The 25,266-nt window shown below is 37.7% G+C and overlaps 1 protein-coding gene across 4 annotated transcripts in view; it reads left to right on the top strand.

Annotated features, from left to right (window-relative positions):
• Positions 1-25,266, top strand: part of ca10a (carbonic anhydrase Xa) — a 167,506-nt gene that overhangs the window by 122,569 nt on the left and 19,671 nt on the right. For all 4 annotated transcript variants that reach the window (XM_035402223.1, XM_035402200.1, XM_035402206.1 and 1 more), the window contains exon 5: positions 17,421-17,606. In XM_035402223.1, coding sequence (XP_035258114.1) covers positions 17,421-17,606 — 186 coding nt within the window. The remainder of the gene's footprint in view (positions 1-17,420; positions 17,607-25,266) is intronic.

The following is a 25,266-nucleotide window of genomic DNA, read 5'->3' as shown; positions in this document are numbered from 1 at the left end:
CAATATAATCAAGTTTGGGGCATCAAAAATAATGAACTTGAAACAATGCCATCTCAATTTTATGAATATAGCGATAGTTTACTTTACCACCAACATGGGGAAAATATTGTAGTGCTCCAGGCTCACCAGACGAATGGAAATAAGGTTGAAAACAGGAAATTAGCTTCATCATCCAGAAGCCTGTAATTTCTCTAACCACAGTCTAAAGCTCTTGTTGACCTGAACTATTCTTGTTGACCTAATTTTTGTTGACCTAAGACTCACCACAAAGTGGTCCAAAATTACTGATATTAAATAAGGATTATCTTTTAATTTCTCTGGGTTTGTCTCAAATAGCTTGGATCTTTCCATCACAGTCAATGAAGTGTGTTCTCCCCATAGATGGGGCTCATCCATGCACCACAACAGGGTATCTAATTAGGACTGCTGTGAGTTAAATCTCTGGCCAATCAGTGGCATTAATCAAGCCATTAACTATCTGGTAGAAAATAAAACTAGCAGTACTACTGGCCTCAAGGGCCAAATTTGAGTATTCCTGCTTTAACCGAATGAGCCACTCAGCAGCCATAATTTTTATTTTTAATGTTTATTATACGTAAAGCCGTTGTGTGTTTATACATGCCAGGTTGTCATCCAAAATTATTAATCTTAATATTGGTTTACAAAATAGTATGCCACGTTGTAGAAGACTAAGAGATCTATCTCTTTCTGGTGCTCATTGGAACATATCACAACCCTTGTTCAGCAAAGGTTATGTCAATATGTTATAGGTTTTTTTATTTTGCCATGATATTTGTTTTAGACACATGCTATTTGTCAAGCAACTGAACTGAGTGATTTTTTTATTGTTTGTTGCAAGAGAAGACAGATGATTTTAGCACATCATTATCATCAAGTTAGTTGTGAATTAAAGGAATATGAAGTAAAATTACATGGCATTATTTGAAATTGTTCATTTGAGACTTAATGCATGGGATTGTTAAGACTGTTTGCCGTTTCTCATGTAATTGCACAATGATGAATATTAACAGTAGTATGTTTATTTTGACTCATGGTGAGACCAGAAGACCCTTGCAGAAACACAAGGAAACTTTTACAATATTTCATATCTGAAATTGTGTGAACATCTATCAATTAGGATTAAAATAGGAAAAACAGTGCTGCGCTTTGCTTTAGAAAGCAATTTTTAAAGTGGTTTCATAGATGTGAAGTAAAGTTCTGCCATCATTCTTCTCATGAATTGCTTCTCTCTTTTTTCAATTAAAAGCTCAGCATCAACAGTTTGCCAAAAACAAACAAACAATAAAAACACAATAAAAAAATTAAAAAAACACTTGATTACAAATTTGTGACTTGAGCTAATTTCATTACAGAATATGAATGGCATTAAAGAACGAACTTGTCCATTCATAAATTGTAGGTTGTGGATAGGAGGAAATCATAATAATGTCAAGGTGCTTTAATTTAACATTGAGTTCTCCTGTTTTGTCTGGTATGAATCCTTTATGCTTTTGTAATGTTATTTCAACAAGCTGAATAAAACATGCAAGGGAAGGCACAGGAACTAACTGTAAAATCACTTGATAGCTAATTAATGTGATATGCCCTGGAGCAAGAGAAGATCCGTGAGCGGCTCAGAGTGCTCCAGGCTAAATCACAAATCTCTAACAGGCTGATATTGAACAGAAGAGCTGCACTCATGGACATGGCACTCCCTGGGTATTGCATTAATGGAGTATTATAGAGGCAGCTCCATGCCCAGCTCCACTTACAAACAAACTTCATATTTTACCATTAGTGTCCATCAAAGTCAGCACTTGTTTCATTTTGGAATGGAGGTTGCCACCTCAGAATCCTTTATTGGGACATTGTTGCTTGTGAAATGCCTCAGTTGAGGTTACAGTTTATCGTGTTCCAGATTATGACAAAAAAACTTACCAGAAAAAAATGGGCTTTATCCCCTTTACAGGTAGGCATTCTTGTTTTTTTTTCTTTCATTATATTTTTTTTTTTTTTGGAGGGGGGGTACTGGTTGAATTTATACTCCATTGGGAACCTATTTCAAAATTGTTTTATGATTTATAGCAAGAGGCTTCAGGAAATGATTTTTTTTTTTTTTTACAATAAATATATAAATAAGACCTTTTGTGTTGCCTTGCCAAAATAGCAGTCCAGTAAGCAGTAATGAAGCAATCTTACAAAAGTAATACCACTATTTGGAACATTTCTGTCCAAAGAAGAAAACAGCACAGTCGTTAAAGAGAAGCAATTTAATGCAGCAGGGCAGTGTGGTGTTTAATCAACAGAGCTTCTGACCAGAAAGTTACAGGTTTTGTTTTTAGGTGGTACTGTGCCTTTGTACCCTGGGGCAAATAAATACTGAGCTGTGTAAATGAATAAGATGTAAAAATGAAAGGCAGGTTACCCTGGATAGGAGTTTCTTCTAGGAAAATAAATCATTTAACGCAGTTTGTCTGTCTGTTTCAAAAACTCAAGGTGAAGCAATGCAAGGTTGCAGCTTGACATGAACATCTCTTTAAATTGCCTGCAGATGAAAGAATGTGTTTAAATGTGTTTCCAACTCACAACAACAGAGAACATCGGATAGGTATTTAAGGGTGTGGTACTTCGTATTTTGTAAGTCTGAAGAAGAGCCACTAGGCTTAAAATGTCACTTACTTTTCAGTGTTAATGAATGTTTGGCACTGGAGAGTATGGGGGTATTATTGTCTCAAAAATAAATAAATGCAACTGATCCACAAATAAATGCAGCTTATGTATGAATAAATTGGCTGATTTACAAATAAATGCAGCTGATACTCAAATAAATGTAACTGATCCACAAATAAAGGTTGCCGAGCCATGAATAAATGCAGCTAGTTCACATCTGTGCATCACCCGTTGCTTGCATTTATTTGTGGATTTTTGAGACAATCCTCGATTTGCAAAAAAAAGTTTTATCCACGAACAGGTTTTTTTATTTTTTTCCCCACTGAGTTTAGTCCAGCCAATCACATTTTAAGACATTTTTTCGCTGACACCCACATGACCAATCACAGTATGTAAACGCTTGAGGATTATGTTGTGTTGTGCCAAGACAACTGCCCAGTTAATGTAAAAAAAAAAAAAAAAAGTCTTAACGTCACAACTCGCAAGGTATGAGATACCATTCCAAACTGATCTGAATGGTTTACAGGCTCCCAATTTATTTTTGACCCATCAAAACAATTTGGGCGCAGTTGGCTTGCATTTGTCAGGGTGAGCGCTTGTGCAAGTTGATTTTGTGTTTCAATTCCTGTTGGCCAATCAGGAGGTAGCAGATTGGTCAACAGTAGTCACAATCTGAACTCGTTAAGAGTGAGAGGGCATCCGAACTCCCGATATAGTAACCTGTGAGAAAATCAGTAGTAATCCAGCAGTGGCTAGCTAATGTTAGCATATTCAAACATTCTAACATTAATGTATTTTTTATATACATAATAGCCTAATATTTCACATTGTAATCTTGATATATTTGTGCATGTTTGTGTGTGTAACAGACAGGAGGGTTTACATAATTTGCACACTCGCCTATGCAGGCACATATATATTTATAGGCACACATCAACAATGCACCTGACCACACCTCATTTTAAGACCAACCCACCCATGTAGGCTCAGGAAAATGACAATTGTGGTCGGTTTGAAACTAGCCAAGACACTTGCATTTGGGTTACCACAGCTTTGTGTTGAGTGTAAAACAGAGCTCTAGAACTTCATTTTCAATTTATTATTTATTTTACTTATTTATTTATTTTATATGCCACCCCTTTAATTCCTGCCGCATCTACATGCCATACTCCCGGGTGAATCACGTTACCTGGGTATGTTCACCAAAGCAATCACTCCCTTGTATGAGTTTGAGAAAAGTCCTGATTCCATCTCTTTTGCTGTTAAAATCAATCTTGCGGACGCAAAAAAGCTGCATAAAGATGAGGTTCACGTACTTGTCTTCAAGTACAATGGAGAAAATGACTGTCTCTAATGTAGCCTATGTCTAGAACTATCAGTCCACTGTGAACTCAATCAGTCAAAAATAAAGGTGTGTTTCTGCATACTGTAGATTTTAGAATGAACATAGACTTCTGTGACCTTTCTGTCAAGCTTAGGAACATTTCACAGTAGCACCATTTCATAAATTAATGATGGATTGCAGCACATTGATTTTGTTGTCTTCATTCAATAGTCTGACCACTCAATGCCGATACCAGGTATTTCAGCTGTATCCATCTCTAAACTGCTGATGATCCAAGCACCCCCTAACCTCCCTTGAATCATCGACTGCTCAATCCCACACAAGCACACCCCACTAGCATGGCTGCTAATCACAGAAGCACCATGCCAGCAGACATTATTAGAGCTCTAAAATTCTTCCACAGCATTGAAACCTTAGTTTCCCAGCAGGCTTTTGGGATCTTATTCTGCTTTTTCCAAGATTAAGGGAAAACTTAAAAGAAGATGGATACGTTTTTTTTCCCTCTAGAAATACCCTTTTGTTCTCTGCCTCTTTGTTCCATGTAAGTCTAAGGTTTTCTCGGTGCAGTATTGGGATCGGCAGGTCTTTAATCTTTTTCATTCCTCACTCATTAATCCTTATTCAAAAGCTAAATCCATAATCCTGTACAGTGTGGAAGAAGAGTAGAGGAGGAAACACATACTGTCTTTTTTATGGGTTAAGAATCAGTTACTGAAAGGATTTTCTTCAATGATGTGGTTTTAATATTTTCATGCATTTTGGAAACGCGAAAATGATCCTACCATCTCTAGTCAACAGCTTGTATCAGCTCTGGTCTGTCAAACCCTCCCCCTCCATCTTCTGCTATCTATAAATGTGCATTCTGAAGAGCACTGGGCATGCTGAACATGCATACATCTTTGGTCTGAAGGCAACAGACTAGATTACTTGACAGTGTTAGATTAATCAGACTGACATGAAGGAAACCTCTAAGCTGCAAGTTGCAAAACAGTGTCTAGTGCACTTGTGTCCCATTATGAAAGCCAAACAGTGTTTGACTCCAAATCCAGCACATGACAGTAGTGGCTCCCTGGCGACTGGCCCATCAGTAGCAGCACTGTGTGCATCCAGAAGGGAGTGGGTAGGAACAGCTGGCTTGTGGTTGGCAGAAACCCTGGCATGTGCTGTGGAGATCTGTGCAGCCCAAGCCAAAACATGATTTATATTAAAGCTGGAGTCTGGCCAGCAGCACAAGCTGCTGCTGCATCCTCAAAGTCACTCACACATGTAATGCTGTGTGTTTAGCACACACAAACAAGCACATCCACACATATACAGTGAGCTCCATAATCTTTGGGACTGGGACATAGTCTCTCTTGTTTTGGCTTTGTACGCAATTTTTAATCAAACCATTCACAAGGGCAGGTTCTCAGCTTTTTTAAAAGGGTATTTATACATTTTTGGCACAGAGCCAAATCAAGAAAAAATGTCTTTGTCCCCAAAATTATGGAGCTCACTGTACATAGTATATGCAGACACACATACACACACTCCTATGTAGGAATGCCCTCACCCCACACATACACACATAGGTCTATATATTTTGATGCAAACACAGATGCAGAACATACAGGTACACCATGTCTCTGATAAATTGGTTCTACGACTGTATACATGCACACAAGCAGTCCAAGTTCAGATTGTATAGCAGTCACTCCCAAGCCATGTGCTTAACTGAGAATATATTTTAAAAACGGCATTCTAATCTAATGTAGCAGGTCAGAAACTTCACAGGAACAAGCTGACATTGAAGGTTACAGGTTTGTTCTTCAGAACAAACAATGGTGAAAAGATTTTGTTCCTTCACTTTCCTACTTTAATGTGCTGCTTTGTGAGGGGAAGGTTGGAGGTGTGACAGTAGTGAGACTGACGCAGAATAGGTCCCAGGCGCCCTAGGAGTGATGTCCACACTCTTCCCAGTACTGGCGTCAATACTGTCTTTGTAGAAAACCACAAAGTTATGAGTCAGATGCCTCTTTGGTTCCAAGATGTGACATACAGTAAGTCCCACCTCCCTCTTCAAGTACTGCTTGTGTGAATGCTACTTAATTATTTTTACGTTTAAACACAAAGAAATTTAATGAAACTAGATTACCATCACGGCTATCCTCTGTGTCTCAGTGGGAATTGTGGATTTGTGTGGCGGCTGGGCAAACATTGATATATTTTGCAGGGCAGTTCATTCAGTTCAAAGCCCCTTTTCTCCATTTACTCATATTATCGAGAGGAAGCCATTGATGTTTCGTAAGAAAAAGATGGTCAGATGCTCAAAGTGCATGCATTAGGCACAGCCCCATCTTGGAAAGGCGGATATGTCAGCCAGAGAGTTCTATTGATGTACCATTTAGGTATATACTGTAAGCACTTAGATAAAAGCACTTAATAAATGAATAAGCAAATATCACAGAATATTACTTCCTGAGAGCACCCTCCCCTCACTTTTTCCACAGTCATATGAGTTATAAGAATAGAAATTCTGTTTGTTTGCAGGCATCATTTCATGACTGCCATTAAGCGGATACTTTTTAGCCCAGTATCAACATTTTTAGAGTCAACCTGGCAGACTACTAGGCGATCACATTGTGTTCCATGTTAACCCCACCTTGAATATCAGATGATCATGTCGATGATCAGTATTAACCTCAACTTTGACCCCAGAGGATCTCTCGTTATTAGTGTTAGCTAACGCTGAAATGCTAAATACATCTTGAATGGCAAGTAGCATGTGTGGATGACATTTTTGGTATGATCAGTAAGTGGATAACTGATCCACACACTTATTACTGTTAACACCACTATCAGAACAACTGTCATTCACACACTGATCAGTGCTAACCCTCCTGTTGCAACCAGTTATTCACACTGATCAGCATTAACCCTGCTGTTAGAAACAGTTATTTACATAGTGGTCGGTCTTAAACTTGTGGGATTCTGTCTAGATGCTGATCAGTGATAACCCAGAGGCTAGATCCAGTTATTAAAGCACTGATCAGTGTCAACCCTGCTATTTGATTCAGTTATTAACATACTGATCAGTGCTAACCCTGCTAATGGATTCAGTTATTAGCATGCTGATCAGTGTTAACCCTAATGTCAGTAATGACCATCTGCACACACTTCATCAGCACCCACTGTCAAAACCAGTCCGTCACATGTTCTGCAGAGTTCAGTGTTAACTCCACTTTCAATAGCTGTGATCCACATATCGACCATTGTTCACCCAGACCATCAATAATAGTCTGTAGGACATTGATCAACCTTGCTGAAGGCTTTCATCACATTGATGCACCTCAGCATCAGCAGCAAATGCTGTCTTACTTCTTTATTTCTTAAGTTACAGCACCGTGAAACATTTATTTGCCCCTTCCTGATTTCCTCTATTATTTCATATTTGTCACACTGAATGATTTCAGATCTTTAGACAAAATGTTATATTGGTGAAAGGGAACAAGAATAAATACAAAATGCAAAAAGTTATAAAACACCCGTATGTGCCCATGTGTACTGTATATGTAATTGAACCCCTTAAACTTAATAACTGGTTGCACCACCTTTAGCAGCAATAACTGCAACCAAACACATTACTATAATTGGATATTAGTCTTTCACATCACTGTGGAGGAATTTTAGTCCACTTATCTTTGTAGAACTGCTTTAATTCAGAAAAATTGATAAATTAATATTGGTTAATTGATTGATCAAGTAATCATTTTAATTACAGCCATGTTTGAATCTCACATCATACACAAACCAATTATCATTTAATATTGCAGCAGTTATTCATTTTGTTTGATCCACAAATTGCAAATTGAGATGGTTCGACACTATAAATGTGATATTTTGAATACACTGTTCAAAATATCTTCTGAACTGTTATATGAATAATTTTTAAACCCTGTAGTTTATTATGCTGTAGTTCTGTTGTAGTTTATATTAAGTACAGAAGCCCTGAAAGGCAAGGTGAAAAAAAACAATTGTGGTAAAATTCAGGCAAAAACATGTGCTATTTATTTCTGAGAATAATAGGATCCAATTATAGGATGAATACATTTCTATAATTGTCAGGTTTTGTCCTTGTCAATTGAATTGGTGAAGCAATAGGCTATGAGAAATTGCATCGGTAGATTAAAGGTTTAAATCAAGTGTTTTGACAAGCTTACTTTGAGTCCTCTGGGGCTCTTGCATCTTTGGCACCATGGATGGTGTTCTGGCATACACCAATAACAGCATGCTTTGACTGATCTTTCAAGAACAAAATCCAAGCTTGGTTTTGAGTTTTTTTTATTTAAAAAAATAGCAGTGTGAAGACTAAATAAAAATAGATTTTTTCAATGCACCGTGTCTATGGTAAGCCCCGGCTAGGGTAGACTGTTACAGTGGATTTTGTAAACTGTCCCCCGCCATCACAGCACCATGACATATTTTTTATATATTATATTATAAGGTTAAGGAAACCTTTTATTTATTCTAGTCTTAAATTTTGTTCAAATCTTCAATGGCCTTTGTGAAATGTGCCCCATACCATTCTCATTCTCACACTAATTAGATCTGATGATAGGCATAGCCTAATTAAGTGTTCTTTCGCAAATAAAGCCAAGTTGGGTTGTTTTCATGATTCTTTTGTAGGCTACGGGCATCCTGCTCCAGTGCCAGCACTATGTTGTACAAATGACTTTCAGCTGAGGCCCTGAAAGGCAAGGTAAAAAAAAATAAAAATCCGGTAAAAGTCAGCCAAAAAGTTTCTTGTATGTATGTTTTTGGAATACTTTTACTGCAAAAAAAAAAAAAAAAAAAAAAAAAAAAACACCTTGCCTTTCAGGGCTTCCATAGTTAAGGATTTACAATAAATAAAATTACAAAAGGCATTTGAATTTTAAAGATATACTACTTCCACCAAAATGTAAAATTTGTACTGTTGGTGCAAATTTGTACTACCTTTTGCTGATAGCTTGAACTATTTGTGAGAATACAATGGTTGGTGTACATTGCCTTCTATTCCAAGACAAAAAATGTACTGCAATGCATCGCCACTAAGTAAAATATCCACATTCAGAAAGATGTCACTTCACAGAGATGGTTCCAATCATTTGCGCTTGCAATTAGTGGCTTTGTCAGTCCACTTATGCAAGATGGGTCTGTTGTTTGTTCAGGCAGTCCTGAAGGTGTAATGAAGTGTACCTGCAGACATTACTTCCCAATGTGACTGCAAAGTCAGGTGAAATAATGAGTCAGGGTAGGTCTAGCCCAGTATCAGTGGGAAGATACCACTTTGTGCTGTTAAACCTCAAGAAAATGTGTTTCTGTTAGTCGGGGCTCACAATGAAAACGCGTAAAACAAGGGCCTTACAGATAACCGCTTTTGCATTTTAATGAGAATTGTAGATTGTCGCAGGTAGCAGAAAGTTCACACTGGGAATTATTGAGTAGTTGGGCATTCAGATACCAATTTAATTTAATTCTCTTTCCTTCATTGGCCTTTCTAGCTGTGCAAGAGGGTATATTTAAGTGTTAATTGGTCACCTGTGATATTGTACCATCCAGACTGTTTTTTACTGGCAGGCCAGTGACGCAGTGTGTGCAGATGGTATTTTGGAAGTGTTCCAAAGTTCAGAATTAATGTACCCATCAGAGGCTAAGACTTCATGTATTCCTGGTCAAATTTTTTCTTGCATTTTAAATAGAATTCATATTCAAACTGAGGATTGCTCTGTTGCACAAATGACAATGTCTTTTTGATGAGTCAAAAGAGACAAGTGGCACATTTCTGCTGCTCAAGAAAGAAAGTTGCAAACAATGTAGTGATAAAACTCACACAGAGAGCAGGGCCATGACTGAAAAAATAGCATATCTGTGCATATGTTGAAAGAATGAAAATGTCAACTGTGATTTTTTTTCACAAATCAAATTTAGCAAACTAAATTTGGTTTGTGTTGAATATATGTCCATGGATGATTTAACTGTTAAGTAGAAAATATATCTATTAACTTGCATAACCCTGTAAGTGGGTTCTAAGAAACAACATCATGGCAAGACTTAGCAATATTAAATTACAGTAAATACATTTATATTTTATTAAATATAATCAGTTGTTTATCAGAAGCAAAGGCAAGAATCCAGCTGGATTTCAGATGACCTAAAACAGGCAGTCCTAGGCTTGTCTTATTTAGATGAAATAAACCACCCTAATTACAAGATGATACACATGTACTAAAGCAAGTTTTTGGAAACATTCTTGCAAATTACAGTATGTGGACATTATTACAAAATTACAAAATCTTAAAAATATGTTCTGGACAGGCTTTGTCCGTGTATTGAAAATTGTTGGGTTTTTTTGTTTGTTTTCTTTTTTACATTTGAGGTCACACCAGACTATGGATGCCCATAGCTTTCCTGATTCCTTTCGCACCTTCATTGTTATCAAATATTTATAAGGTTATCTATCATTCCTCAAAGCTAGTTCTCCTTTTTTGTCTTTTCTGCCCTCAGGTAAGCAAGACTTTGACAAAAAAACTCAAAAACTCCTGTTCTCATTTCTTTAGTGGGTTCTATGGTTCTCTGTGCAAGCCACACATAAAACCCCAGTCTGTCATGTTCTAAATGACCTCCCAGCTATTTAAAGAAACTTCACGCTGGAAGTATTTTTTAACTGACATCCTCTTAAATTGTACTAAAACAAAATATGCTTCAACAGATATTTGCACAACCTGATAAAATATATGCCAGAATTCTAGCTTTCGGCTGTCGTTAAATATTTAGAAATGCATGTGAGCACAGAGAGAAAACTGATTGTCAGACAAACAAATGTTCTGCTACAGGCACCTTGTAATCCATGTGAGCCTGGTGTAACCCCCGTGGTAGCCCACTTTGGTTGGGGGGTGGGGCTGGGGCTGGGGGGGCGGGGCAGTTAACACCAGACATAGGCTATGTTTATTATTATTATTATTATTACTATTATTATTACATCAAGAAAGTAATATAAAGCAAGTTGGGAAACAGCCACCGAAAAAAGAAGAAACCAGGGGCCCAGAGAATGAAAAAAGAAAGGAAAAAAACAGCTTTAAAGCTGACAATTAGCTAGCAATATATCTAGCAACATTGCATAAAACCGCCTCTAGTAGAGCTCCTCAATACACTAGCAATATTAAAGACAGAATAACAACACAACATTCAGAAAATGCACAGATTTAATTATAAACGTGTAACCCAAATTAAACTTGTACCTTTGTATTATTTTTTTTGCGCTGTGAGCTAGCGTTAGTCTCTCCCAAGTGATGGAGGCTATTCGAAATAAAGTGACAGCAGATCCCAGTCTGTCTCCAAGTTTTCTGTTGCCCAAACAACCAATTATAAATTAGGTTGCCTAGTTAATTTATTATCATCATTATTATTTTTTGTCATTTTTTTGTATTTTTTTATGATTGTCTAAGCCTCCTGGGTGGTGAAAGAGTGGGAAATAAGGTGAGAAATGGATCAAAATAAAAGAATATTCAAAGTGAATGCTCAATGTGGGGAAGAGAGCAGTTAGTAGGTTGAAAGTATAAGCCAGTTGTAATAGAGCTTTCCTTTGTGGACTATTTTATAGGGGTCAAGATTGTATCACGTACTATTGGTTCACTTTCAGTGCAGTCTGTAAGTATTTGGACAGTGAAATTTTTGGTTATTTTGGCTGTGTGCCAGAACATTGGATTTGAAATGAAACAATGAATATGGTTAAAGTGCAGACTGTCAGAACCAAATAAATAAATAAAAGTCAAAATGCTTAAGTACTACACTGTATATTCTTTTTCTCTTACCATCCTGCATTGGCTTCTGTCCTATGTAAACCACTGAACTCCATACGAAAGCAGGTGCAATCACATACAATAATTGGATGATTAGAGCCCCGGGTTGTGTTTTCTGAGTACCTTTAACCATTCCTCCCCCAAATAGAGTTATATAACATAGAGTTATATAACACACACACACACACACACACACACACACTCTTGTGAAACACAAGTTTTGATCAATATGCAATGAATACCCAGATTCTGTCTTTCATTCACACCAGCCAAGTTCATTATTTTGCTTTCTGGAAATAAAACAACTATTACCTTTTAGTCAGTTTAAAACTTTATGGAGGCTTCTCATTTTCCAAGTTCCTGCTTTCTATGACCACATTTACAATGGAAAGTGATGAGCTCGGGGGGTGTTTTTTAAGCCACTGAGGAGGCTATTGTGCAAAATGATAAGGTGGTGTTAAAGCGGAGAGAGCTGAAAGGTCAGCTGAGTCACCTTATGAATCAGTGTCTATGAGTGGCTGCCAAATATTCACAGCCTTCTCTGATAGTTCCCTTTATTACCTACTCTTCTCGCTTTCCTCCTGCATCTCAAATCCACTTTTTTTCTTCTTCAGGTCTTGGAGTCTTATAGATATGGTGCCCTTTTGCTTTGGGTTAGATGTGCAATATTAACATGTAACTTCAGCAGCGAGTATAGATGTGACAATAAAGTTCAATGATTAAGGCTGGAATGAAAAAGAGCTTCATGGCTACCTGAATGATTTTATGTAAAATCGCTGAATCCGTCTGGCATTATAAGGAGGCTTGTGTAGCATATACTGGAAATACTGTTCTATGTTAAGCTTAGGTTGCATATCCAATATGAATGTTGCCTCTGCGAATGAAGCCAGGATGCTTTTTTGCTTTAAACAGGAATGGACAAGCATCATTCCCTTCGTTTGCTTTCACACAAATTCAAAATGTAAATAAAAACATGTTCCTGTCCCAGTTCACTGAAGCACAATGGTGATTTTATCATTTAAATGCTTTAGGTATTTTAACTAATGAAACAAGGCAGGATTTGCCACTTGCTGTCATGTGTATTCTATCATACACTGCCTGGCCAAAAAAAAAGCCTCACACTAATATTTCGTTGGACCGCCTTTAGCTTTGATTACGGCACGCATTCGTCGTGGCATTGTTTCGACAACCTTATGCAACGTCACAACATTTATTTCCGTCCAGAATTGCATTATCGTATATTGACGACGGGAGAGTCAAACCACTCCGTAAAGTCTTCTCTAGCACATCCCAAAGACTGTCAATGGGGTTAAGGTTAGGAATCTGTGGTGGCCAATTCATATGTGAAAATGATTCCACATGTTCCCAGAACCACTATTTCACAATTTGAGCCCGATGAACCTTGGCATTGTCATCCTGGAATATGCCCGTGCCGTCAGGGAAGAAAAAATCCATTGATGGGATAACCTGGTCAATCAGTTCATTCAGGTACTCAGCTGACTTCATTTTATTGCCGCATAACATTGCTGAGCCTAGATAGCCTAGATCATAACACTGCCTCCAGAGGCAGTGGGCACTGTCCAAAAAAATCCAAACAGCGACTTTTTTTTTTGTCCAGGCAGTGTATGAAGTAAAGTTCTTTAATACCATATTCAGAAGCCACTTTCAGCTGGCAACAATTTAGAAAATAACTAAAAAAATACAGAATTGTACTTTGTGTTCTGCAAGAACTGCCAGCCCTTAGGCTATGTTCGAATGTGTTAGCGTGATAATCCCACCCTTCACCCATGACTGCACATTGTATTTCTTCTATTCAGAATATGATGTTTTGTGCCCTCATTGAAAAACATTGCTGTGTTTTTAATTAAAGGCAATATCACATTGTCATTGATGACAATCATTTTACCGCTACATAATACAAAGGGAAGCCACTGCTGAGCTAATGTTTCCAAAAGGGGAGTGAGAGACCACTTGATGCTTGATAAATGTGCGCTTCATTCTGTCTAAAACTCTTGTGCATATCAGTGTGCTATGGTGAACTGTGACGGATTTGGGAGAGGAGTATGAGAGGGGAAGATGCTGGGGGTGTAGGAATACGTACAGTACATGCTTATAACACAGTTATTGCCAATGACCAAAAACACTGTGCAGGTTCCTAGAAAACCTTACAGGCTTAATGATTTTCCATGCAGGTTTTTTAGAAGCAGTCCCCAGTTACAGACTCAAATATCTTGTTTGTTTGTATTTAATCAACATTCATTTTTTTCTACCTTTAACAAGATTTATTTATTTATTTATTTATAATTATTGCATGCTATGCTCTGCTAAAATTTAATCTGACTGTTGAAAGTGCACATTAAGGCATTTTTGTTCCTTTTAATTCATTGAGCTATGCATCCAGAAAAGTGATATTTAATTCATCAGCATCAGTGCTCCCTCAGCCTAATGAAAAAACACTAATCTCATAATTTCATCAAATGCATTATATTTTTTACCTTGATTCAATGTTCGCCGCATGATGCCAGAAACACTATTAAACCATTTCATGATTGCTAAAACCACACCACTTGCAGGGAACTTTTAACAACCCAATACAGTTGATGACCTTGCAGTGAATTATAATCTTTTGTGGATGGCTTGGGCTGTGGGTGGATTGCATTTTCAGCACATCTTTATTTAATAACACCACACACTGGGATAACAAGCACCACAGTGAATAATGTTACAATATGCACCTGAGATTTGTCAGTAATTTGGAAGTGTTGGCTCCCAGTCTCAAAATCTTTTAATTCTCTGTGGATACAAAAAGCTGTATTAGATATATTAACATTTTTTTGGCTGAAACTTTTTTGGGATTCTATAACCTTTTAGTTAGCCCAAACTAATGTGAACGTATTCACAACTGCAGTTGTGCTTCCTGGCCTGCTTCTGCCATTTCAATCCACACATTAATATTAGTGAACAATACGAGTTGAGAGTTAGCACTTACGGACACCATAGAGTGCCCTCTGTTCTTTGCATAGCATCATGCACCTGATTGAATGTCTACCTCCAGAGATTTTTCTCATTTTAATATTCTGTCATGAGGGTGGTATTGGAAAGTAGTGTGCCTTCCTGTACTTTTTCTCTGCCTGAATTATGTTTTCAAAATGAGGTGCAATCACACCTGTCAAAGCTCATTTAAATTGAAATTTGACTAGGATTATGTGTTAGCTTTAGCTTATAAAAGTAATAGTGAAGAATTCCCTTTGATGAAATGATGAGAATAAGGGACATGGACATATTCTGTGGCTCACTGTATGTTAGTGAGAGCCGAACTTGGGTGAGATCTTTGTGAAAATTCACACTGCGTGGTTGACTAATGGTTCTAATAGGAACTGCTCTCAACGTAGATGTGGGCTGCCTCTATTACTGTGGCTCCTATAGGCTCAGCACTTCTGTTATCAGAGGAAAATGTCATCGCTTGTCTTCTACCGCCTACCCAACACACAAAAGCAGTAGAGGTAGTAAAGTGTGTCAAAGATCAAACATTGCCTTCTTGGGAAGGAACGCTACATTTTTCTCCTTTTTCCTTTAGTGTCCATTAAGAGTTACAAACTCACTATCTTTTCAAGGTGAATGGGGGAAAAGGTAAAAGGTTAGATTTAAAGTGCTGTTTTACAAAGTGCAGACATGGTTGTTAAACTGGGCTAATGATCTTTAAAAATCATAGGCAGTATCTGATTTGAAATGCACTACATGCATGATTCCCACCACCATGACGTCTTGTAAAATCGAGCAGTATCTCACACAAGTATTATTTTCTGCAGAGCTGAATGAACAGTAAATAGAAACTGGTCTCAGCTCTAATTAGAATTGTTGTCAGTGCAGTGGGGGGTGTTATACATAAAATTGTCAAGTCAAGAAATTAAAGTGCAGCAAAGCATTCACTCTTCTGATTTGCATGTATTAATACAAAAATGCACTGAGATGTACAGACAAAAATGCTTATTTGTTATCTCAAGATGGCAGTTCAGATTTTAAATACACAAAATGTATGGCTGCGGCAGAAAACTTCAGTTTAGCACATAAATAGTCTGATAGGTGTCATGGCCCATCCTGAAAGAAATGAGCAGTGAATAGATGTGTGGCATCTCTTGTGTGAAAAGTGCAATTTTATACTCTGTAACCCATTTGGATTTGAATATCTAGTGGCACCCTTCCAGTTTTGAAACGTTAGAACAGTCTTCATACCCTGAGCCACTATTTTCTGGTAACACCAAATACATTTTTGGCCTGTTGTGCTTCCCATACTGTTGCATTACTCAAAAGCAGCATAGAGTATTTGCCTATCACATTCAGAGCAAGGGCATTATTTTAAAACTTAATTAAAACCGTCAATTATTTTGACATCAACATTAATTTTATGTGCAGGGAAAAGTAATTAACATCTATCATCATAGACAGTATACCATATAGTGAAACCAAACATACAATACATTAATGTTTCAAATGAGTAGCCATTTGATAAGTGCAGTAGGTCAACAGTAAAATTCTACTCTCGGTTTTGTTTGTGGATAAATTCAACCCTTTCTCTTCTGGTGGATATTTAGTTTTTGTGTGTGTGTGTGTGTGTGCATGTGCGTGTTTAATCCTTTTTCACCCATAATCAGAGAATGATGGCTTTTTCAAGGCTCTCACAATTGTCATCCTGGGGTGGAGTTGGGGGCAACTATAACAGCTGCTATACATTCGCTCCTCTACCTTTACTGCCTCTGGTGTCAGATCTCTCGCTCTCTCTCTCTCTCACTCACTCTCACTCTCTCACTCACTCTCTCACTCTCCCTCCCTCCCTCCCTTCCTCCCTCTATACCCTTTCAAATCATTGATTTTTCAGAGGTTCTATAAAATATTTACGATGTGTGGGCAGAGTTCTTTCTCTGGGAATTTGGAGGGGGAAAATCATTTTGAAGGCAAGTGGTAAAAGGGAAAAGAGAAAGAGAAGAGCCTTGGAAGCCTTGCTGGAACCGTGCTTAGAATATCAATGCTTCACTTTGAAACTACTCCCGAATATTAATAAATAAACATGTACAATGATAAGGATCATTATACAGTGCGCTTGTATAGCTGTATTTTCCCCTCACAATCTCAAATCTCCCTAATTCTCTCTATCTGTAACTTGGAAGACCATCTTCAGTTTTCTTTTTCCCTCCTCATTGCTAATTTCCTTATATTCTATATGTGCATGCCTCACTTTTGAGAAAGTGTGGACCCTGAACAGATATTTTATTTAATCATCGACCTCAACGACTTCTCTGTGAAAAATTTGGGCTCCCCATGACTTCTATTCAGATATCAAATGACGGATTGACCGCATCACATTTACAGGGAAAGAACTTTCAAGGTTTGCTCTTTTTGTTAGGTCACATTGCACTCTACTCATTTCCTGCTGAATAAAAGATAAATATGTTGCCGTACCATTGAAAGTCTTTTCACCTTGTCTCATTATCAGCTTGTAATTTAAATCATTCCTGTCACAACTCTTTGACCTTTTTGGCATTGCAGACTGATCTTTTACCTTCCTTTGTTTGCTGCCCGTCACACAGGTTGGAGGGACCATGTACAACACCGGCCGCCACGTCTCCCTGCGTCTGGATAAGGAACACCTGGTGAATATTTCGGGCGGGCCCATGACCTACAGTCACCGACTAGAGGAGATCCGGTTACACTTTGGCAGTGAGGATGGCCAGGGCTCTGAGCACCTCCTCAACGGGCAGGCCTTCTCCGGGGAGGTGAGTCTGGCATATTCTTCAGCCTCCACACCCCAGGCCTACTCTTAACTCTTTAACGGTTATTTCTCTGGGTGTTCATATTACATTTATTTAGCAGACGCTTTTATCCAAAGCGACGTACAAAATTGCATATCATGTTCATTGGACAACTACAAAACACAGGTTCAAAAAGGTACAAAACCCCAGAATAGCAAACTTCATTTGCATTGTGTGTGTTAGTTTTTTTTCTTCTTTGCTTTAAACCTAAATGCATTAACCCCTTAGCGCACATGCCAAATCTTGCCAATTCTTATCCTTTTAGGGGGTACCCTATTTAATGCTTTATAACTCCAGATGTGAACACCACAGTAATTTATATGAAGCAAGACATTTGTACAATTTACAATACTAACACAAATTAGTTTTTATTCATAATTTTGGAAGAAATAAAGTGCCACAAATGCTTCTAGACAAAAAATCAAAAATGAATTTGCACTTTTTTATTTTGCAATGAAATACTGAGAGATTGCATATACAGCAGGTTAAACTATACATGAGCTGGATCAAAAACTTCTTGACCACAAATTCATAAAATCTTAGGGTGGATATGTAGAACTACTATAGATTTATGAAGCAAAAACTAAGCAGTGTACCCAGAGTCTCCAAATCTATCCAAAATGTCTAAATCATGCATTGCTGTAAATCACAACATATTCACGTATTTCACTACAAATCAACTGTTTTGACTCAAGAAACTCACTGTTGCATAATTTTCAAGTGGGAATTACAAGCTTTCCGTCAGTACAGTGGTCTAAAATATCTAGGGGTCCAGAAACATATCCAAAATCTCTCCAAAAAAGAATAGAATGCTTTTTGTCCATTATAAAGCATATAAATGAGCACCTTGTGAAGGTTTAAGATGAAACATTGCTATCAAATTAAAAAATAATGCAAAAATATTGTCACACAATGCGGTACAGTACCTAAATGTGTAATAATTAACTCTTGTATGTATTTCTATACTCTGTACTCTGTATGTTTTCTTGTATAGGGATGGGACAGCATGAAAACAATTTTCAACCGTCCACCACGTTTTGGCAATGTTCCAGCTCTCATACCATCACTGTAGCATGCTTTATAAAAACTATTACACTACTAACGCCTACATTACAGTGTGAAATATCCACATTATATAATACCCCTAACCTGTTTAAAGACACACTTAAACACACTAACATTTTTAGGGTCACTAAATAGGCCTACTTATAATTTGTCAGCAAAGTCGGCTTGTTTTAGTGATTCTTACAGCCGGGTTTTGGAGGCGTGATGGGGGTGCAGTTTAATTAGCATGTTTGATTTTGTTGGCTATTGTCACTTTGTTTCAGTCAAGCCACCGCCCATAAATAAAGCCGTGTGGTAGTAGCCTATGTTTGTTTACTCTGTGAGGTTGCTACAATGGCGGATGCTCAATCAGTAGGTGAGAGTATAAGCTTTCTAACAATGTAGCCTATAACATGTCTAATTTTTCTTTTGGAATAGCGTTTTATAGGTTAGCGTAACCGAACATTTTCTTACCATGGCATTCGCTCTATATATGGTAGCATTAAAAGACGTTGCACCTAACGAAACATTGTCAACGATTTTTCGTAATTCCTTGGAAAATACCATTATTATTGAGGACTTCAGGGCATAGCTAAGCCATGCGTTTGCTGATAGACCTATCTGACATCGTTTTCTGGAGCAAAACAGAAGCGGATAGAACTGTCACTGATTTACTGTCTGTCTCCATCTACTGAACATAGATAAGATTTCACCATTGCTATGTAAGTATTACTGCTCAAAATATTTTGGTTATATACGTTATTTTAGAAATTGAGTGTCTTTAAATAGGTTAGTGGTATTATGTAATGTTTAAATTATATCTATGTTTAATCTTAAACCTTCATAAGCTTTACAATGGACAAAAAGCATTATATTCCTTTTTGGAGAGATTTTGGATTTGTTTCTGGACCCTTAGCTATTTTAGACCAGTGTTAATAATTTAGACATTTTGGGTAGATTTGGAGATGCTGGGTACACTGCTTAGTTTTTGCTTCATAGATCTTTAGTAGTTCTAAATATCCACCCTTAGATTTTATGAACTTGTGGTCAAGAAGTTTTTGATCCAGGACATGTATACTTTAACCCGCAATCTCACAGTATTTCATTGCGAACTAAAAAAGGAGCAAATTCATTTTAGATGTTTTGCCTTGACCATTGCATTTGTGGCACTTTATTTCTTACAAAATTATGAATATAAAGTAATCTAAGCTAGTATTATAAATGGTACAGATGTATTGCTTCATTTAAGACATTTTTCAAGTCTCTGTGGTGTTCACATCTGGAGTTATAAAGCTTTAAATAGGGTAATCCCTAAATGGACAAGGATTTACAGGTACTCTAGCGGGGGAGTGGTTGGGGTGGAGTTAACTAGCTATTGTTCCCACCCATTATCTCCCTGTGAGAAGTGTGAAAAGTTCAAGATCTTTCAAGGGGATTTTCTCTGCTACTTGATTTTTGGAGTACCAACATTCAAATAAGCATATCTTCCTCAACTATTTTCAGATTTCAATGTATGACACGTCATTTGAAAGTTTATAATCTGCACTTTCATAATCTGTAAAAAACTGAAAAATGACCTTGCCCTACTTGAGGACCAAAACACCAGCACCTGTCACATATGACCACGCAGTCTCAAAAGGGGCATCTCTATGCATAAAACCAACGGTAAGGTTGCATATTTATTCGATATTTAGTCCCAGATGTTGACTGTAGAATGACATGGTATCATTTAAAAAAACATTTTCTCGTTTATTTCGTTATTCAGTGAGCAGCGTTTTCACTGCTGTATTGGCATATCTTATGGCTATTGTCGGGTTTATCTTGTTGCTATGAAGGAATACGATTTTTTAGTGGTGAAAGAATATTTTTATGAATGCCCAGATAGACAATATTGTCCATTATGTCATGGGTGGGGGGTGTAGTTTTAAATGAGACTGCAGGGAGGGGTGCGTGTAAATGAACGACCAGAGCGATAATGGTGGCGCTGCGAAACTCCGTATTCGGCATAGTTGTGGTGTATGGTCTACTAATGAAACAAAAACAACGCATTTCTGTTTTTAACTCATACTTTGGTTGCAGTAGCACTGGATGTCTGAGTTCAGTAATCTCGGCACGCCGGCATGCCCCACTAGGGCCGGGGCTTTGCGCTAGTAAGAGGTTAAACATGAGTAGTAAGAACAATCATGTGATGCTATTACAAAAGCCATGAGGCTTAAAAGCAAACTGGAAGCCATCAAAACAGAATAAACAGAAGTTTAGCTGAAGGTACCATACAACAGCAATGATGTGTATACTGATCGTTCCTTTGCCAAGGCATATGAACAAGCTGGTCAAATACCGTATCCTTGTCTACGGTTTAGCATTCACTTTCTTGATGCATTTTGCAACTTAACTCACCAGCCGCCACACTTAAATAAAACGTACACCGCTGCATTAGAGGGGCAAACACTGCATGTTGAAATAGTTGCCTGGATTGAGAAACCAGGGTGAGCCTGGACAGTGGATCAATTGCGCAGCTTTGTTGTAAAACTATCTATTGTCGTGCAAAATGGCCGAAGTAAGTAACTAACATCTAATGAGTCCGTCAGTTTTTTTCCACTTACCCGAGGACAAGGCAGAATGGTGGCCTAGTAGTACTGTTGCCTCCCCGGTTTGAATCCCAGATTGCAGCCGGTTTCATTGAAAACTTTCTGTGTAGAGTTTGCGTGTCCATGTCGGTTTTTTACGGGTAGGCTATTCCGGTGTGCTAAATTCCCTGTTGGGCACATTTTAGGGTGCCCTCCTGTACTTTTTCCATCGTCATCCATTTGAGTCAAGTGTAGTATGTGAAAAAGTTAGTTGCTGTGACTAAATGCTCCTTACTGCTTATTTCTGCTTAACTGAAATAGGCATTACCTCTTTTAACTGCATGGTTGACTGTATCGTTGCATAATTCTAAACTGTAACAACGTAGCTACCGCTAAATGTACTATATACTTTGTTGTGTTAGGCTTCCCAGTTTTACGGTCTAGCCAGCTATTTAGCCACCCGCGCTTTGCTCGCGCGTGCATCAGTGTGTGACTAATTCAGTTTAATTGCGAATGGCACGTTAAATTGTCACATCCTGCCTTTTTCCTTTGTTAAAAGATCGCGGTTAGTGTAGCCAATTAGCATATTATACAATGCCTATGCGATGTTTCTGCCTGTGTCAGTAGGTTTATATAGTATGCTTGTGCAAGTTTGTTGCCTTCTGTATATCTATTTGTATTGTAGGAAACCATGCATACATGTACATACCTATGTACAATCTTGACTCACTGCAGTAAACAAATTGCTACACCTCTGTGTCTGAGTATACTTCTAATTGGAGCCCCGTGGTGAATCAGCTTCACAAACCAGTCACTCTCTTTAGTAATTCGAATATCCGGTTTCCTGACGTAGTCCTAAACGTGCAGGTTAGACAAATTACCGTATAGACAAATAACCCGTAGGTATGAGTGTGAGGGTGAATTATGTGTGGGATTGCCGATTAGTTTAGGGTGTATTCCTGCCTCTTGCTCACTGTATACTCGGATAGCCTCCCGCCCCCCTGTGGGCCTTGACCAGGAATACATGGATTAGATAATGAATGGCTGGAAGTCTGTGGGCAACTTTTTATACTCCAAAAAATTTGGGGATGAACAATTTGTACTTCTTGGGCACAGTCAAATGAGGTTATTTAAATATATACTATCCAAAATTTCCCAGTTATATAATATATTTTATATAATTTGCAACAAGCTTGACAGGCCTTTACCGGCTCAATAGTTGATGAATGTGACATTAGTGGAAGCCTAAAATATTTGCTTGAAGGAGGAATAAGTAATGGCAGTCATTAACTGGCAAGATGCATTGCAATAAACAGTCTCAAATTACACAATTTACCCATGAAACTTGTGGAGGGTTGTTGTTAGCTATTTAGATTTTGCTTGCTTAACACTGCACCAATTGATGGTAATCTCATATGCCTGCAATATCACTGTGTGCGTAGTGATTGTGATCCAGTATTTGATAGTGACGATGAACTACAGTAGAGTTCCACAGTTTGTCGAGCAGCATGTCTTATGACACATTTCATGCTGCTACAAGAAAAAAATGCAGACTTTACTGCAAAACAAGACGTTCTGATATTTTGTTGTCCATTACATATTTGACCAAGGAAAATTGACAGTGGGGATAATGACTTGGGTCCAATTATTAAATGGCAGGAATCATAGATATATTCTGCCATCACAGACCCCCAGGTGTTTCAGATCCCAGGTTGGGAATCTCTGGTTCTGTCCTGATTATCTGTGAACTCGGAAAAGCAATGCCAGCCACTTCATCTTTTAATACAGTTATGATTCAGTTAATCCATGGCATTTTTCTTCTAGGGTAATAAGAGCACCAACAATTTGCATGGTACCAAAATAATTGTTGGCTTGACAGGACAATTCATTGTAATTAATGATAATCATTTATTTTCCCTGGTGGCAGCCAGGCAATATTTAAATAATAATAAAACAATGACGCCAACTTCATCAGAGCTCTGTGACCTGTGTCACAATCACTGAACGCTAATATGCAACAACTGTTTTTCATTTTAAATGAGAATGTAAAGCCACTGCTACTGTTCTCCAGCTTTGGGTTGATTTCTTTGGCTATTATTTGTTCTTTTTTCTTTTTAGTTTTTAATCCATTACTTGTTTGGTTAAAAATCTAAATATTGTGTGGAGACTTCTCATACATTATGGAAGCTCCTTACAGCTAGTTTTCAGATATTTTTGTTTTTGTAGTTTCTTCATTTTTTCCCCCTGTCTAACAGGGTGTGGGTAGCACAGAGCACCAGGTAAAGCTATGATGTAATTGCCCGTCGTTCCCAGAGCAAGGATTATGCAGCTGTTGACAGGTCTGCCTCTTTTCTTCTCTAACAAAGCTACTGTCTTTCGGCCATCGCTTATCTATACCCCGTTGGCTATCAGGGAAAACTTGCGCTTATCGACAGCAAGTACTCCTCAAGCACAACTTCCAGAAAGGAGATACAATTAATACAGGGTTGGGATGAGAGGATTTACATGGAATTTTCACATTCAATTTATAGAGCCAACACCCCATAAGAGCTGGTGGTATATTTTGTTGATTGCAGTACAGTGCGTAACACAACGTCCCCTTCCTTTCCGAAAATATTGGTATGACTACAACATTTGAAAATGTGCTTCCAGACATGAATTTCTGATTACACCATAGATAACTAAACAGGTTGGATTGCACATGCCCTTGAAAAGAGAACAAAGCAAGCGATACCATACTTCAAAAGCAACCCCCCTCCCCTCTGAAATTCCTCTGCATTCAGTGCATTAACTGACAAAAGCAGCTGGATATTTGGAGCTGTATTGTGTTGGGTACAGCTTTATTTTTTTCCCTGCAACGGTTTTAAATAAAACTGTGAATAAGATTTTCTTTTTTTTAAATGATGTGACTTATCGTAGCATAACATAAGCAAGAGTTCCAAAGTTGCAGCAGGGGCAACAAGACACTTACAAGATAATTTATGCTGTGCATGTCCGTCCTGGGCGTGCTTCTTTATAGCACCTCTGAAAATGAAACACCACAGGATTAATAGGTGCTAAAATATTCAAGGTATTATTCAAAAGCTCATTCTGTCCCAGGCCAAGTGGTTTCCCCCTCTAGCTTATTTATTCTTTTGAGGCCTGGTCCAGAAACCTACTCTGGAAAACAATCCCATCAAACAGTCTGACACATTATAAACACTCTTTAAACACTCTTCTTATGTTCTGAAGCAATTTAGGAAATATTGCATTTTCCGTTAATCAAAGAAAACAAACACATCAACAGAGATAAATTCAACATAACTGGATTGTAAAGAAATTACTTTTTTTTAATACTAGTAACACCAGAGGTGCTTGTAAATGCTTTATAATTAAAAACAAGAATTCACCATGATGCATTGTGGATTCCTCAGTAATTGGAGGTGCTTGTAAATTAATTGAAACTTATAAAAGATGGTGAGGGTTTATGAAAAATGGAAAAGGATGAGGGTTTATTTGTCAACAGCTGCAAGTTGTGACAAACTGCTGCACACTTTGTCATTCTGATCATTCTGTAGCATGTGGAGAGGCCAACATCAAGCTGACAATGTGAGATTCATGATTGCAAGCCATACCAGCATTAATGAAGGCTGTTGCTTTGTTTTAAGGCCATCCCTTTTCTGCTCTCGAACACAAGATGCTTGCATTAAAAAACAGTACATATGCATCCCATTTTACCATGTAGCTATTTGTAATACTCCCCATCTCCTTTTCACTTTATATGTACTTGTATTTTGCAATGTAACATATGAACACCATACCCCAAAGGATGATTTGATAAACATGTGGAACTTTTAGGGACTTAAACCACTGGTTTATATATCTAATTTTCTATTAGGTTTTAATGAATAAGCCATAAAGTTGCATTTTACTAATAAAGCTGCACTGCTGTTTTAGCCGTTATGTCACTGTACCAGAAAATAAGACTTTGACTGTATATTACATCAAATGAAACCTGTCACTATGCATCTATA

Source organism: Anguilla anguilla, chromosome 2 (assembly GCF_013347855.1).
Source record: "Anguilla anguilla isolate fAngAng1 chromosome 2, fAngAng1.pri, whole genome shotgun sequence".
Classification (NCBI taxonomy): domain Eukaryota; kingdom Metazoa; phylum Chordata; class Actinopteri; order Anguilliformes; family Anguillidae; genus Anguilla; species Anguilla anguilla.
This window is presented reverse-complemented; position numbering and strand designations above follow the sequence as displayed.